The 17,726-nt window shown below is 40.1% G+C and overlaps 1 protein-coding gene and 2 long non-coding RNA genes across 5 annotated transcripts; all 3 read right to left on the bottom strand.

The window, feature by feature from the left end:
* Positions 449-2,448, bottom strand: LOC109719796. 2 transcript variants are annotated; one of them, XR_002218782.1, is made up of 6 exons: positions 2,210-2,448; positions 1,967-2,050; positions 1,812-1,881; positions 1,647-1,714; positions 1,487-1,530; positions 449-474 (listed from the first exon to the last, which is right to left on the bottom strand). It is a non-coding gene; the product is annotated as an uncharacterized LOC109719796 (long non-coding RNA). The 2 variants fall into 2 exon arrangements; XR_002218781.1 differs by having other exon boundaries at positions 1,812-1,878; positions 2,210-2,447.
* On the bottom strand, positions 4,344-9,778 carry LOC109719134 (kinesin-like protein KIN-5B). Of its 2 annotated transcripts, XM_020245667.1 has the most exons (10): positions 9,378-9,778; positions 7,294-7,401; positions 7,057-7,215; positions 6,891-6,974; positions 6,589-6,794; positions 6,347-6,448; positions 6,143-6,252; positions 5,905-6,056; positions 4,636-5,729; positions 4,344-4,529 (listed from the first exon to the last, which is right to left on the bottom strand). In XM_020245667.1, exons 1-6 carry the CDS (start codon positions 9,444-9,446, stop codon positions 6,388-6,390), a joined length of 687 nt encoding a protein of 228 aa, XP_020101256.1. In that variant the 5' UTR covers positions 9,447-9,778; the 3' UTR covers positions 4,344-4,529; positions 4,636-5,729; positions 5,905-6,056; positions 6,143-6,252; positions 6,347-6,387. The 2 variants fall into 2 exon arrangements, with proteins under 2 accessions (XP_020101256.1, XP_020101255.1); XM_020245666.1 differs by lacking the exon at positions 4,636-5,729.
* Positions 14,272-16,496, bottom strand: LOC109719749. The gene is made up of 6 exons (XR_002218766.1): positions 16,264-16,496; positions 16,021-16,104; positions 15,868-15,937; positions 15,704-15,771; positions 15,544-15,587; positions 14,272-14,531 (listed from the first exon to the last, which is right to left on the bottom strand). It is a non-coding gene; the product is annotated as an uncharacterized LOC109719749 (long non-coding RNA).

The following is a 17,726-nucleotide window of genomic DNA, read 5'->3' on the forward strand; positions in this document are numbered from 1 at the left end:
ATCAAATCCAAACCCAAATAAAATCCGAACCCAAACCCAAACCAAATCAAATCCAAACCCAAACCTGTCACGCCCGGATACCAGCGGAAGCATATCCGGTACGTGCACAGACCCGCCATACACCTGCAGTATATAAGGCGTCTACAAGAAACAAAACGATATGAAATAGAATATAGAAAATCCTATTCTGATATCAGAGCAAAGACAAGTCGATATACTATAAGCAAAAGAACAAAAACATACAATCCAAAAATCTCAACAGAAGATAAGTATCACAACTATAGTTCTCGGTCCAAATAGCAAATATACAACACGGGTATACAAAAATTAGATACAATGGTAGTCTCTCTATACATAGGGACATCACCCTCGGCCGTAGCCGGAGTAGCAAGGTGATCGACTAGCATGCTCCTAGCAATGTCTAGCTAGACGCGACTCCCTTGCCACGATCCCTAACCTCTTCAGTAGATGGCTCTGTAAAAACAACCACCAAAAGGGCGTGAGAACTATAAACAATAGTCCCAGTGGGTAAGCCGCCAGCCTCGACGAATTACACCACTAGGCTCATGATGTACTAAATGGAAGCAAAAACGATAATTGTATGATCTATAAGCATGATGTTAACAAGTAATGAGCATGTAATCAGCATGTAATAGTTTTCTACAGTAATGAATATAAACATAAACATAAGTATGAATGTGTAAGTAACTACTGTACACTGTAACTGGTAAGCATTCATTACTGTCAAAAGTCATTTAGTACTTAGTCTCATTTAGAGTTTTCCTTTTTCATATATCAGGACCTACACCAGGTAGTCCAGCTTGCGCCGCGCCTAATGGCCCCGTGGTAGTATACACTCCCCACGGCAATCCACTTCGGCGCCCAATCCCGCACGAGCTAGCAACTGTCGCGTAGGTCAACTCCGGAGTGCCGGCTTGTAGGGAGCGACCCTCACAAGCGTGTGCGAATGAGCACGATGGCAAGCAAGCATATTCCACTGTCCACATGTCTCAATTATCATGTTTTCATTTGTAATGTGCTCAGTCTCGATCCTCGATCGGAAATTTCAATATAACAAATAGTAACAACAACTAGAATCCACTAGTTTAGTAAGCATGCAAGAGTAATGCTAATTTACACCTGGTATTAGAATCTTTTCACTATCATGGCACTACCAATATAATCACAAAGTATGTCATAATTCTCTACTTTAGAGTCAAAAGAATGTCATTGTTCTCTTCTTTATAAGTGCATCCTATACTTGTTCATAAGTCATTCAACTGAATTGAATATCAATATAAATACTTTCATATATATATGCTCTCTACTTTATAGAGATTTTATTCTACTTAAGCATCAAACATTACGGTGCCATGTTCCAAATTCTCTATCAATCACATAATCACTAAATGCACTTATGAGATAATTCTATAGGTACATATAGAACATAGGGGAGCTTCATTTGCTCTTGTTAGGTCAAACCCACCTATTACTATGTCCCACAGTCAACTCCAATAGACCTCAACTCCGCTGAAAAGCAAACATCAACATCGGATTAAAACTACGGCCGCAATGTCCGATTTCGGCTCAATTCACATTTAGTATAAAGTAGTAACATAAATCGCTGGTTTGGTTCTCTTTAGTACCTCAAATTAAGTCTCGAAAGGCTTGCCAAAGCCAACCAAAGATGACCCAAAGGTCAGTTGAATTCCCGCTACGAACAACATCAACACGACATTAATAAACTTATATATGCGTTAATATGGCCGAAACCTTAATAATTCAGCTTCCTAACTGAAATTTCCACTTACCCCTTGTTAGAACACCTTCCAAACCAGTTCCCAAGATCACCAATTCGATTCAATAAGGTTCAGAAACCTGCTGCGAAGCAAACATGCCAAACTGCATCAAGTTGTTCCAACAAATCGCATTTAGTTCCGAATTAGCTTTGTAAGTAGCTAATTACCTCAAGCAAGCTTCAAATTAGATCATCCCTGGTCTAAGGGGATCAATTCACAGCTAAAAATCTCACCTCTAGCTGCTGGAATCCCTGTTACACGCAGATGGAAGCAAAGAAACCCAAAACGCGTCAAAATTCGACGCTAAACTATGAATTAGAGAGAACTCAAGTTAAATAGCCCTCTAAAACTCTCTTTCAGTGATTCTCAGCATTAGACATGAATCATACTGTCAAAACACTCCATTTTACCTTTTAAAAGCTGGCCCCAAGTCCACCTAAACAGCGAGCGACGAGAGCGGCGCGAAATCGGCGCAAACGGCGACTTTACTCGTAGAGAGAGAGAACCCTAGAGAGAGAGAGTGGAGAAGATGATACCCTGAGCTCCAGCAACCATACCTCAGCTCTTGGGGTCGTGCTGGGGTGTTGGGGATAAGTATGGGAGGTGAAAAGACCAAAGTAACCCTGCTGCCACACAGCTGCAGCTGCTGCTGCTTGCTGTACCGGGACAGCATTATGCTTGTACCGGTACACCAATGTAGAAAATGCCAATTTCGAAATTGCAATGCACTTTCTAACTTCTAGCTTTCCAATCATCCTCTAACTCATTCAAAAACTTGTCCAAACCCTTTTAGAATATGTAGGATAGTTCCACATTTCATTCCACACACTCGAACTCCGCAATTTGCAAAAGTTCAGTGTATTACATTCACCCCTCCTAAAAAGAAGTTTCGTCCGCGAAACTTGTAAATACTTACCTCAAGATTCTGTTGAGAAAAGGTAGGGGTAGTGCTCTTGCATTGCACTCTCCAGTTCCCAAGTGGCTTCTCGTTCATCGTAATTGCTCCAAAGTATCTTTACGTAGGGTATCTCGCGGTTTCGAAGCCGTTTCACTTCTCGAGCTATGATTCTCACTGGATACTCCTCAAAGCTCAGATTTTCTCGTAAATCCACTAGGGTACTCTCAAGTATGTGGTTTGGATCAAAAATATACTTTCGAAGTGTAGATACATGAAACACATTATGCACTCCCGATAGGTTCGGCGGTAAAGCAAGCTGATACGCTACGGGGCCTATCCGCTCCAACACCTCATAAGGTCCAATAAATCGAGGACTTAACTTCCCTCGAATACCAAATCTCTTAACCCCCTTTGACGGTGAATCTTTCAAGAATACATGATCGCTAATTTGAAATTCCAATTCTCGCCGACGTTTATCCGCATAATTCTTTTGTCGACTTTGAGCTGTCAGTAGACGTTCTCGTGCAAGTCGAACTTTAGCTTCAGCCTCTTGTAACACATCCGGACCCAAAACTAATCTTTCCCCCACTTCACTCCAATAAAATGGTGATCTACACTTTCTACCATAAAGGGCTTCAAGCGGTGTCATCTGAATACTTGCTTGATAACTATTGTTATAAGCAAATTTAGCCATCGGTAAGAACTGTGGCCAATTGCCCTGGTAGTCAATCACGCAGGCTCGCAACATATCCTCGAGGGTCTGGATGGTACGCTCAGACTACCCATCACTCTGAGGGTGGAAAGCAGTACTAAAATCCAATCGGGTACCCAGAGCCTCTTGTAAACTCCTCCAGAAATGTGAAACAAATTGGGTGTCTCGATCAGAAATAATAGAGGCTGGTACTCCATGTAATCGCACAATTTCATCAAGGTACACTTGTGCGAGTCTCTCACCTGACCAGACTGTATGGATTGGGATAAAGTGGGCAGATTTGGTCAATCCATCCACAATTACCCAAATGGCATCGTGACCTCACTACAACATTTTATATTAAAGGTGGCTTTTATGGGTACCTATAGCGGCTTTTTTAAAAGTCGCAACAAAAAGTACCGACTTTTCTGAAAAAGCCACAAAAAAAGCCGGTGAAAACTGAGTCGGTATAGGTCTATGTCAATATATCGGCATCTTGTAAAAGCCGCATTTTAATGTCTATAGCGGCTTTTTGGAAGCCACTATCAGCATTCAAATTGTGGCACTATTATAGCTGTCTTTGATTATCTATAGTGGCTTTTTGCCACAATACTGCAATTTCTACTGTTTTTAAAAGTTACGGCAATTGAAAAGCCGCCTTTAATTAGTAGAGCGACATTTAGTGTGCCACAATACTATAGTTTTTGCGGCTTTTTCAATGCTATTAATAAAATTATGTTGTGGCTTTTGTAAGCTGTTAATATGCAAATTCAATAACTTTTTATAAAGCTACTATTGATCGAAATATATGGACTTTTTAATATGTATATTAGCTAGGGATAATTGTATAAAAGATACAATACAAAAATGACACATTCATAGCAAAAAAGTTATTTCATTCATATATAAGCTAAGAGTATCGAATGAAACCAAAATACTAATTGTTCAACATATTCTCAACATCAATAAAATGATAAAAAACTATAATATCCAAAAACAGTTTTTTAGAAATGACACAGTAGCTCAAAACATAAAATGATACTAAAGGGCATAGTAAGTCCAAATACAAAAAAAATGATCAAGTATCATTGGAAGGATTTGATGATGCTGACGTATAGCAAGTGCCCGAAGACTCGGGATCCTGTAACAAAAACAAAAATTTCTTTCAATAAAATAAAGATATAATTAACAATTAAAATATAATGATAAAATCGATAAAATTATCTAGATAAAGTCATTTTTCCTACCTGACGACTGCCACCAAGGTTACAATCTCGCATTTTTTGTCTTATAAATTCCATATCGGCAGCTAATTGTGATTGCTGTTGAGAACCATTTTTTTATTCTCTTGCACTTCCTCTCTTAACTTTTGTACTTCTTCCATTGATTCCGAGTTATAACACACACAACTTTCAGATGGGATCAATCCTAGCTCTCCCACTCGGCCACCATACTCTTTTCTTATGACTTCGATATAAATTTTATTTTCCATTGCAATCACATCCTCTCGAGAAGATTCAGATGCCTAAATTGCTAAATTGCCTAAATTGATTTCGGCTCGAAGATTCAGATGGGATCAGATTTAGGTAAGGAAAGAAAGATAGAAGAACAAACAAGACATACTGTAGACAACAACCTAAATTGCCTTCGGCTCGACTAATAAGATGAAATGAGCTCTCAGTGTCAAAAGCAAAACCTCCGGTTTGAAGCTTCTACTCAACAAAAAGCTATTGTCCAACAAAACAGTCACACAATTTGGGCCCACCAAGATCCTATGGTGTTGTAATAGCAGATAATCTAGCTACTTATTGTTAGTTTACTTCGAGCAGTTCTACTCAAGAAAACATTTCCAAGAAAGACCTTTTCAAACCAAACAAACCTCAGTCCTTTCTAGACCTTCTAATCTATAATTAATTCTCTTAGCACATATATACCGAAATTCTCGCCTAAAATTTCATACACAAACTTCAAAGACCATGCTAACTATCTAGCCACATCCAATAATAATGTCCTAATATCACAAATTAGCACTCAGCCTCAAAACATGATATGATCAGTACAGGAACTTCTTACTGTACTACATTAAGGTCACAAGCAGTCCAAATGAGTACCTCTTGAGAATGAACTTATCTCTTTAATTGATGGACATGAATGGAATTCTTGGTGTTTGTTTAAGTTGATCATCCATCTGTTGCTTCCCTCCTACTTCCCCCTTCAATCCATTTTCTGATCTAAACTCCCTAACCACATCAGTTAAAGATTTCCTCAACTCCTCTATCGATTTCAAGCTTGGTACACTGATCTCTTGCTCTCTCAGAGGCCTCCTAATTGGACTATCAATCTGTTCAGTAAGTTAACATAAGTCACTAACATAATACTTATTTCACAGTTCAACCAATGTCCTATTGTAGTATGCAAATCAAATTGTCTGAACTTAGAAAAACAAAACTAAAAATAATAATAATAACTCAAACTTGACCAGGTAACTTCATTTCGAAGGTATCGGAAGTTCTCACCAAGTAATCTTCTAGAAAGCACTTCTCCGTCAGGATTCTAATAGACTCTATGCTTCCACTGTGGTTATCCTGCAATGATTTTAAATGATCCAAGCAGAAGCTTGAAAAAGGTTCTATCCCCTCTGTTGTTTGATTATCCAGAAGAAGAGAACCTTTTCAATAAGTACAAAAACACCATTATAAAATATTCATACATTTATATAAGCTGAAAAAAATGAAGTTTTAAGTTAATTTTTACTCTTTGAAGAAGCTAGTAGATCTCCAATTGCCTTGTCAAACTCCATATCAGTCTTTGAAGACTCAGAGACTAATTCTCCAAAAACATTTCCATTATCTTGATTTGTTCGACTGCAAGCCAAAATTAAACACAAGTAACTGAAAACATGAAGAAAATACAGCTTAACTATTTAAGTCAGCTAATTCCAATGGTAATGAGACCTACTCAATTGAATACTCGATTTCTGCACCAAAATTCTTATTAAGCTAGTTGATGGATAATTGAGTATGCGCCCAATGACACATTGACTGCCCTACTTTCTCCGAACTGCATATGGATTAAGAAAAATCATATATCTAGCTAAATTTTCTAATAAAACTTAAAAAGTGATTAGCAAATGAGAACACAAATTTACATTATGGAACTCGGAATATATAAAATAATAGTTATGCAATAAGAATACATACCATTGGTGAAGGACATTTTCCATATTATTTCGGAGTCTAGCGCTTGAAGATATATCTTCCTGGTACCGGCTTTCTCCTTTTTCTACGAAGGAAATCCACTCCTTTTTAGCATTATTTGAAGCTTGTTGCATGCTAGACATGTGTAATTGCAATTTATTCGCCTCTTGACTACATCTTTCACTTAGTCTATGTACGGTGGATGAAACCTGATTAAAATAATAAAAACAAAAACTCTGGCTTGCATTTCTATTTTTCTCACAAAAAGAAACAAGTAAAAAAATTTTGGCCTAAGGGCAGGTGACCATATTTGTTCTCATGGCTGTTAAGCTTGCTAATATTCCAACAATCTTTTCAATGGCTGCCTTTTCTTCTTTAGCTGACAGTTCCTGAAAGAAGCAATCTATTCAACTTACCATTCCTATAAATATAGCATATCCGAATAGATTTATTATTATTTACTAAATTTACCTTAAATGTCTCCTCAAAATCTGCTAGTTGATGCATTCTTTCCATATGATTTTCGTCAGTCTCTTTCATAAGCTTACAGGCATGGGCCTTTAAATCATTGAAGAAATCTACTGTTGTCTTTGATATGGCTTGTGTTGAAAGAAGACTCCTTTGCAATACCTGTGATTTATCAAGAGTCACTAAATTAGTCTTTCAACAGCTAAAGAGATTTTTCTTTAACGAAAATAAAAACCATACCATCTCCTGTTGTTGTGCAGAGAAAGCAAGTAATTCTTTTTGTTCAGAGAGAGATCTCTGAAGATCATTCAGAACTTGCTCAGCCTCTGAAACTGCAGTGACTAGAAACTATAAACAATACAGAAAGTAGTCAGCTAAATGAGTACTTATAGTATAGAACATTTTATTCAATATCTATAGTGGCCTTCTAATTCATACATTCCCAAGTGCCAGTGCATGAGAAGAAAACATTAGCTTCATCTCCTCTAAGTCCGAAAAAGATTTCCACTGCAGTGAATTAGCAAACTCATTCATTCGCTGAACTCCTGAAGTATATATTTCCTTAGTCTCCTGGATTTTCAGCTCGAAGCATTTCGTTGTCTCTTATCCCCCAAACAACAGATACGGATTATGTACTTCTCTCCACATTACAAAAAGTTTTGGTTGTGTATTATTGGTTACTACATCAAACAATCTAATGTATTGAATAGCTTAAAATATCCTAGAGCTTGAAATTCTGCATACTTTAAGCTTCAGGGAAATCATTCTAATGAATGGATTCCCTTAGGGCTCTTGGCATGATGTCAAGTGAATGATAGTCTGCGGAATTATTATCTATTTAGTACATCAACTATTTGAGAAAGGTTGCATGATGCCTGCTTTCCCCGTATTCTAATAGGCAATACTTCTATCTCCAAATGTGATGAGGACAACTATCTGCTATCACATATATATACTGAATTTGTTTAAATTTTCCCAAATTAGCATATGGCCTTGCAACTTTGTAGCTGTAGTTATTTTTCATTTCTAATATTTTCTAGCTTAAAAGGATCATGTTTAGCTTTGTTATCTGTTAAGGCAATAATTTTTATTCAACAAGCATTGATCTAACTACCAATTAATGGTTTGGCAGTTTAAACTGGCAGCACCAACTTTGCAAAATGCCCAAACCTTGTGGGCTCCTGTAAAAAACAAAAGTGGTATGTGAAATTGGCTTTTACCATGCAGCAGCAGAACAATACTTCATGGACATCTTTAAAAAAAAATGCAACTTTTATATCCTTCATTCCAAGATTTAAAAAAAATGACAAGATAACGACACGGTTTACACCATTTTTTGAACATACGGATAGTATTATTTTCTTTCGCTAAATGATGAAGTAAAGCATTTTAAATAAAGAAGTGGGTTTTTCCACTTTTCAACATGTGACAGGGGATGCTTTGAGAGGGAGTCAATGTCACAAGCCATGCATGCTTCACAATGTCATGGGGCTGTGACGGTGATAAAAGTAAACCACAAACTAGATAAGATGAAAGAGAAGTCCTCTTTGTTATTTGCAAGTAGAAGAGAACTTCAGTCCACCCATTACCAAATAAGGAAGATTCTTACCAACCAAACTTTGGCAATATATTCTTTTCCAGATTGGACTCTGAGGTTGGATGTGTGCTAAATAAAAAGATAGGCAAAAGCACCCACTTGCAAGTCTCTCCTTCAATTCTGTTTCTATTTCTACTTGTTACTATATGAGAGGGTTAATTAGAAATTAAGTCCCTTATGTTTGACCTTAATTTCAATTCCTCCCTCCAAGTTTCAATTTGTAACAATATAGTTCTTGAGATTTGACTTGATTCTAATATCATCCTCAAATTGCAATTTTAGCAATTTAACCCCTAAAGATTTCAATTTCGTCCTCAAATTGCAATTTTAGCAATTTAACCCCTAAAGATTTCAATTTCGTCCTCAAATTGCAATTTTAGCAATTTAACCCTGAAAGTTTGAGCCCAATTTCAGTTTTGGTTCTCAATTTAAACTGTCTAAATGAAATTAAGGTCAAACTTTAAGGAGTAAATATTAGATTAGAGCTACAAATCACCTTTCCTATATGGTTTATCAGAGCTACAAATCTCTCATTTAACAACAAACTATATAAAAGGAATTTGGATCATACTTAAACATTACCACCAATCAAAGCACTCCCAGATGATATGAACTTCAAACTACCAGATCAAGTAATGCATCGCAATACATTAGTCGTACGAATCCAACACCAAAAAAAAAAAAAAAACACTAAAGAGTGATCAAATTGAAGCTTAACACTCTTTACCTGTTGCCCCTTAGCTTGAACCACGCCTCGGCGCAGTGACGATGCACGATCCCGAGATCGTCTTTGCATACGCAACCGAGCTGGATCAACTCGGATGCCTCCTCCCCTTGATCCGGGCTCAAATGGCAGATCCGGCACACCTTCTCCCCGTCCCCATCTCCTCCTCCGCCGCCGCCCCCTTCTGCCTCTTCGCCACCGCGCCCCACGTCGATCACCACGCAAGCGCCCCCCTTCGATCCACCCAAAAACCCTAGAAAATGATTGAGGAGAAAACCCTAGAGAGGAAGATGTTGGAGAAGACGATAGCAACCCTAGAAAATGTGTGCGGTCGATCCGCGAGGGAGAAAGGGCGAGGTGTCGGGTTTTTGGGTCTGTGTAGAAGGAGATGTGTAATTAATTTGGGCCTAGAGAGAGAGAAAGAAAGAGAGAGAGAGAGAGAGAGAGAGAGAGAGAAGGAGATGGGTAATTACTTATGGGCTAGGCCCAGATAAAGAGAGGAGGAATTTATAATTTGGGCTATTATTTTGGGTCGGCCCATTTCAAAAAGGCGCTAAATAAGTGCCGCCTTTTAACTAATTTCCTGTAGTGCCTGCTTGTGAGCGAGGTAATCCAACAATGAAATCGATAGTGATCCTCTCCCACTTCCACACTGGTATAGGTAAACTTTGTAGTTTCCCCGCAGGAAGTCGATGTTCAGCCTTAACCTGCTGACAGGTTAAGCATCTGGCCACAAAATCAGCAACTTTCTTTTTCATTCTAGGCCACCAGTAAATTGACTTCAGATCTTTATACATTTTTGTACTCCCAGGGTGTAACGTATACGGTGCCCGATGTGCCTCCTTTAAAATCTCCTATTTAATATCTGGATCGGCAGGCACACAAATTCTATCACAAAATCTTAACAGTCCCTGATCATCCACTCGAAACTCACCAATCTGATCAACAGTGATCTTTGCTCGAATCTTTTGCAGGAATTCATCTTGAGCTTGCTTTTCTTTAATTCGGTCGATCAGGGTAGGTTGCACCACCAATGACATAAGTCTCCAAGATGTGTCAGGAGCTACAACTTCCAAATTCAACTGCTCCATTTTCTTTACCAACAGTGGTTGCATAGTTATCGACATCGCCAAATTTTTCGTCGATTTTCGACTTAAAGTATTTGCTACGACATTAGCTTTTCTTGAATTATAGAGGATGGTCAAATCATAGTCCTTGAGCAACTCCAACCATCTACGTTGTCTCAAGTTTAATTTCTTCTGAGTAAACAGATACTTTAAGCTTTTATGATCCGTATAAACTTCGCAACGTTCACCATAGAGGTAGTGACGCCAGAGTTTCAAGACAAAGACAACAGCTGTCAGCTCTAGATCATGTGTAGGATAGTTCTTTTCATAATCCTTCAATTGACGAGATGCATAAGCAATTACTCGGCTACTCTGCATTAGAACGCACCCTAATCCATTCAGCGACGCATCGCTGTAAATCACATAATCCATTCCAGTAACCGGTAGTGCTAAGATCGGGGCAGTAGTCAACCGTTCTTTCAGCTCTTGAAAGCTTCTTTCGCAGGCTCCGTTCCACAGGAATTTAGCTCCTTTATGAGTGAGTCGAGTAAGAGGAGTAGACATCTTCGCAAACCCTTCTACAAATCTGCGGTAGTATCCTGCCAAACCAAGGAAACTCCGAATCTCTGTAACATTTGTCGGCCTAGGCCAATCTTTAATCGCTTCAATCTTCTTTGGATCCACAGCTATCCCAGCCTCTGAAATGACATGTCCTAGAAATACTACTTCTCGAAGCCAAAATTCGCATTTCTTTAGTTTTGCAAACAATTTCTTTTCTCGAAGTACTTGTAACACCACTCTTAAATGGTTTTCATGTTCCTCGTCACTTCGAGAATATATCAAGATATCGTCGATAAACACGACCACAAATCTGTCCAAATAGGGCTTAAAGACACGGTTCATTAAATCCATAAAGGCTGCTGGGGCATTTGTCAGTCCAAATGGCATAACTGTAAATTCATAATGCCCATACCGTGTTCTAAAAGCGGTCTTGGAAACCTCTTCAGGCTTGATCTTAAGTTGATGATAACCTAATTGCAAATCGATCTTAGAATACACTCTCGATCCTTGTAGCTGATCGAATAAATCATCGATTCTGGGTAATGAATATTTATTCTTGATTGTGACTTTGTTAATTTCTCGATAATCCACACACAATCGAAGAGATCCATCCTTTTTCTTAACAAACAACACCGGGGCTTCCCAGGGAGATACACTCGGTCGAATAAAATCCTTATCTAATAAATCTTGCAATTGTGCCTTCAGCTCTTTCAACTCAGCGGGTGCCATCCTATAGGGTGCTTTTGAAATAGGGGTAGTCTCAGGGACAAGATCAATCACAAACTCAACTTTCCTATCAGGTGGCATACCCGGCAACTCAGCTGGAAACACATCCCCGAATTCTTGCACAACTGGGATATCTTCAACCTTGACGGCTCCTCCGTCACTGACAGAAATGCTAGCCAAATAGGCTACACAACCCCTCCGAATCAACTGTCGTGCTCGCGAAGAACTAATGGTCATTGCGAACAATGAACTCTGACATCCCCTGTAAATAAACTCCTGCTGACCCGGCTCCCTAAAGGTCACCGTTCTGTTCGTGCAATCTATGGTGGCATAATACTGAGTCAACCAATCCATACCCAGTACTACATCAAACTCCCCTAGTTTGTGTAGTGCTAAAAGGTCCACTGGCATAATCCAGTCGCCTACCCGAACTGGGCAGCGAGGGCAAAACTCACGAACATCTAGGGTATGGTCGGGTACGATCACTCGTCCCAGATGCAAAGTAGGTACTACCTGAATGCTATGCAACTCGGCGAACTGCCGATCAATAAAAGAATGCGAAGCACCAGTATCAAATAATGCACGAACACGAATATCATAAAGCATAATGATACCTGTTATGACCTCCTCCGCTGTTGCGGCCTCCTCAGTCTGGGCGGCATACATACGCCCACTCGAACCCTGCCGAGGACTCTCAAACTGCCGCTGTCCCGGTGATCGTCTATACTGAGAGGGTGCTGATGGAGTCCCCTGGCTCGGAGCAGAAGATGCAGGTGCTGATGCTGATGAAGGTGCAGGTGAAGAACCTCTCGGGCACTCTGAATGAAAATGGCCCTCTTGACCGCAGAGAAAACACCTGCCCCCACGTTGTGGACACTGTGGCGGTACGTGAGGCCCACCACAGATAACACAACGCGGCTGTGGACGACGCTCGGGTGCTCCACGGCGTGTTGAAGAACCTCGACCTCTTGACTGGCCCGATTGGCCTTTTGAATACTTTGGTGGTCTCCTGAAGGATTGCTGACCATTGCTCTCAGCCGTTGGCCTCTTTTCTTTACTCCGATCGACCATATCTCTTTCCTTCATAATCTCTGCCCCCCTTTCCACAATCAAAGCCCGGTTTACCACCTCTCTATAAGTCGATAGGTTTGACGCTTGGACTAATCTGAAAATCGCAGGCCGCAAACCTGCCTAAAAAATTCGAGCCTTGTCCTCATCATCTCTGACCACAAAAGGAACACAATGCAGCAATCGGGAGAACTCTCGCTCATACTCTGCTACTGTCCTGTCCCCCTGCCTCAGGTTTCTCAAATCCTTTTCCATTTGCCTCTTAACACTCTGCGGGAAATAGGTTGTCAGTAATAACTCCTTGAATCTCGTCCAGGTAATAGCGAACAAATCAGTACGGGGATCCTCACGGATATCTATCCACCACCTGTAAGCCTCGCCATCAAGGTGGTGTGTCGTAAACCAAACCCGATATCGCTCATCGACGAAAGTATCATAGAATAGCTTCTCCATATGCATTAGCCATTTCTCGACCACCCAATGATCAGCTTTTTTCCCGTCAAAGACACGAGGGTTGCAATGACGAAACTCATTCAACCTTTCCATCATCCGCTGTCGCTCCTCAACCCCCACCATCTCAGATAACACTGTCCCTGCCACAGCCACATGCACGGGTGGTGGTACAACTGTCTCCTGTCGGGGCTCTACCCTCGGAGCTACTGGGGTGTGTCTGGGACTGGTGACTGTGCTCTCACTGTCGCATCCCTGTCTGGTACTGTAGGTATAGGATCAGGAATCTCTCTGTCGGTCGTCTGCCGCAATAGTAAATCCTCTAACCTCTTCATCTTGTCCTCCTGCCGACGTGCGGCATCCATCTGCTGTCGCGCTGCCGCAGCCTGCTGAGCACCAAATCCGTCAGCTTCGCGAGCTGATCCTGCAACTCATGAATCTCACTAGATCCAGAAGTAACGGAGGTCACCACTTCCTCGGCATCCGCCGCCTCAGCTGCCCCGGCGGCTTGTGAACGAGTCAAAGGCTTCTTGAGCTGCAGCACAAAAACAAATATAAATTAATAAAATCTATGCTATTGAACCTTTACTTCTAATATAAATTAGATAATTAAGCGAAAGTAACGAAATGTAACATATACTAACTTCCGATGTCACGTTGTCGGCCGCCAACGTGGCCCTCTGCAAAGTTATTAAGTGCACATCCCGATCAAACTCCTACCACTCAGAGTTTATAAATTACCCAATCAAAATACTTTCGCTAACAACAAACTCAACTAGATCTCATCTCTCACGAGCCTATTCTTATAGTCCAACCAGCCTAAAGTTTGCTAGATCTACTAAGACTCAACCCTAGGCTCTGATACCACTATAATCTGTCAAGCCCGGATACCAGCGAAAGCATATCTGGTACGTGCACAGACCCGCCATACACCTGCAGTATATAAGGCGTCTACAAGAAACAAAACGATAGGAAATAGAACATAGAAAATTCTATCCTGATATCAGAGCAAAGTACAAGTCGATATACTATAAGCAAAAGAACAAAAACATACAATCCAAAAATCTCGACAGAAGAGAAGTATCACAACTGTAATTCTCGGTCCAAATAGCAAATATACAACACGGGTAAACAAAAATTAGATACAATGGTAGTCTCTCTATACATAGGGACATCACCCTCGGCCGTAGCCCGAGTAACAAGGTGATCGACTAGCATGCTCCTAGCAATGTCTAGCTAGACGAGACTCCTTTGCCACGATCCCCAACCTCTCCAGTAGCTGGCTCTGTAAAAACAACCACCAAAAGGGCGTGAGAACTATAAACAATAGTTCCCAGTGGGTAAGCCGCCAGCCTCGGCGAATTACACCACTAGGCTCATGATGTACTAAATGGAAGCAAAAACGATAATTGCATGATCTATAAGCATGATGTTAACAAGTAATGAGCATGTAATCAGCATGTAATAGTTTTCTACAGTAATGAATATAAACATAAACATAAGCACGAATGTGTAAGTAACTACTGTACACTGTAACTGGTAAGCATTCATTACTGTCAAAAGTCATTTAGTACTTAGTCTCATTTAGAGTTTTCCTTTTTCATATATCAGGACCTACACCAGGTAGTCCAGCTTGCGCCGTGCCTAATGGCCCCGTGGTAGTATACACTCCCCACGGCAATCCACTTCGGCGCCCAATCCTACACGGGCGAGCAACTATCGCGTAGGACAACTCCGGAGTGCCGGCTTGTAGGGAGCGACCCTCACAAGCGTGTGCGAATGAGCACGATGGCAAGCAAGCATATTCCACTGTCCACATGTCTTAATTATCATGTTTTCATTTGTAATGTGTTCAGTCTCGATCATCGATCGGAAATTCAATATAACAAATAGTAACAAAAACTAGAATCCACTAGTTTAGTAAGCTTGTAAGAGTAATGCTAATTTACACCTGGCATTAGAATTTTTTCACTATCAAGGCACTACCAATATAGTCACAAAGCATGTCATAGTTCTCTACTTTAGAGTCAAAAGAATGTCATTGTTCTCTCCTTTATAAGTGCATCCTACACTTGTTCATAAGTCATTCAACTGAATTGAATATCAATATAAATACTTTCATGTATATATGCTCTCTACTTTATAGAGATTTTATTCTACTTAAGCATCAAACATTACGGTGCCATGTTCCAAATTCTCTATCAATCACATAATCACTAAATGCACTTATGCGATAATTCTATAGGTACATATAGAACATAGGGGAGCTTCACTTGCTCTGGTTAGGTCAAACCCACCTATTACTATGTCCCACAGTCAACTCCAATAGATCTCAACTCCGCTGAAAAACAAACATCAACATCGGATTAAAACTACGGCCGCAATGTCCGATTTCGGCTCAATTCACATTTAGTATAAAGTAGTAACATAAATCGCTGGTTTGGTTCTCTTTAGTACCTCAAATTAAGTCTCGAAAGGCTTCCCAAAGCAAACCAAAGATGACCCAAAGGTCAGTTGAATTCTCGCTGCGAACAACATCAATACGACATTAATAAACTTATATATGCGTTAATATGGCCAATCCTTAATAATTCAGCTTCCTAACTGAAATTTCCACTTACCCCTTGTTAGAACATCTTCCAAACCAGTTCCCAAGATCACCAATTCGATTCAATAAGGTTTAGAAACATGCTGCGAAGTAAACATGCCAAACTACATCAAGTTGTTCCAACATCGCATTTTGTTCCGAATTAGCTTTGTAAGTAGCTAATTACCTCAAGCAAGCTTCAAATTAGATCATCCCTGGTCTAAGGGGGTCAATTCACAGCTAAAAATCTCACCTCTAGCTGCTGGAATCCCTGTTACACGCAGATGGAAGCAACGAAACCCAAAACACGTCAAAATCCGACGCTAAACTATGAATTAGAGAGAACTCAAGTTAAATAGCCCTCTAAAACTCTCTTTCAGTGATTCTCAGCATTAGACATGAATTATACTGTCAAAACACCCCATTTTACCTTTTAAAAGCTGGCCCTAAGTCCACCTAAATAGCGAGCGACGAGAGCGGCGCGAAATCGGCGCAAACGGCGACTTTACTCGTAGAGAGAGAGAACCCTAGAGAGAGAGAGTGGAGAAGATGATACCCTGAGCTCGAGCAACCATACCTCAGCTCCTGGGGTCGTGCTGGGGTGTTGGGGATAAGTATGGGAGGTGAAAAGACCAAAGTAACCCTGCTGCCACGCAGCTGCAGCTGCTGCTGCTTGTTGTACCGGTACAGCATTATGCTTGTACCGGTACACCAATGTAGAAAATGCCAATTTCGAAATTGCAATGCACTTTCTCACTTCTAGCTTTTCAATCATCCTCTAACTAGTTCAAAAATTTGTCCAAACCCTTTTAGAACATGTAGGATAGTTCCACATTTCATTCCACACACTTGAACTCCGCAATTTGCAAAAGTTCAGTATATTACAAAACCAAACCCAAACCAAACCAAAACCCAAATAAAACCCAAAACCCAAATCCGAACGAAACCCAAATAAAACCTAAAACTCAAATCCAATCCAGTCCACAAATAACCCAAAATCCAAATCCAATCACAAATAGAATCCAAAACCGACTTCCAACTTGGATTCATACCCAAGTTCATGAACCAAATCCCATAAACCATGAACCAACCAAATCCCATAAACCATACACCAAGTTCATGAAACATAAATCAAGTTCATGAACCATACCTTATAAACCATGAACCATGAACCAAATGAATCAAGTTCATGAACCGAGTCTCATGAACTATAAACCAAACCCATAAACCATGCACCAAGTTCATGAATCATAAACCAAGTTCATGAACCATAAATCAAGTTCATGAACCATATCCCATGAACCAAACACCACGAACCATACCCAAGTTCATGGACCATATATCCAACCTCATGAACCATACACCAAATACTGTGAGGCATACACAAAACCATATCCAAATCTCATAAACCATAAACCAAACTCATAAACAATAAACCAAGTCCATGAATCATAACAAGTTCATGAACCACACCTTATGAACCATGAACCATAACCAAACCTTATGAACCATACTTAAGTTCATGAACCGAGTCTCATGAACCATAAACCAAACCCATAACCACAAACCAAATTCATGAACCATAAACTATGAACCATATCCATAAACCAAATCTCATGAACCATACACCATATCCCATGAACCATTCCCAAGTCCATAAACCAAATCTCATATACCAAACCCAATGAACCATATTCAAGTTCATGAATCAAATCCAATACCCAAATCTCATGAACAATAAACCAAGTACGTGAACCAAATGAATCAAGTTCATGAACCATAAACTATATACCAAAGCTCATGAACCATATCCAAATCCCATGAACCATACCCAAGTTCATGAACCAAATCTCATGAATCATAAACCAAACCCCATAAACCAAACCATACCAA

Source organism: Ananas comosus, linkage group 13 (assembly GCF_001540865.1).
Source record: "Ananas comosus cultivar F153 linkage group 13, ASM154086v1, whole genome shotgun sequence".
In the NCBI taxonomy this organism is placed as follows: Eukaryota; Viridiplantae; Streptophyta; class Magnoliopsida; order Poales; family Bromeliaceae; genus Ananas; species Ananas comosus.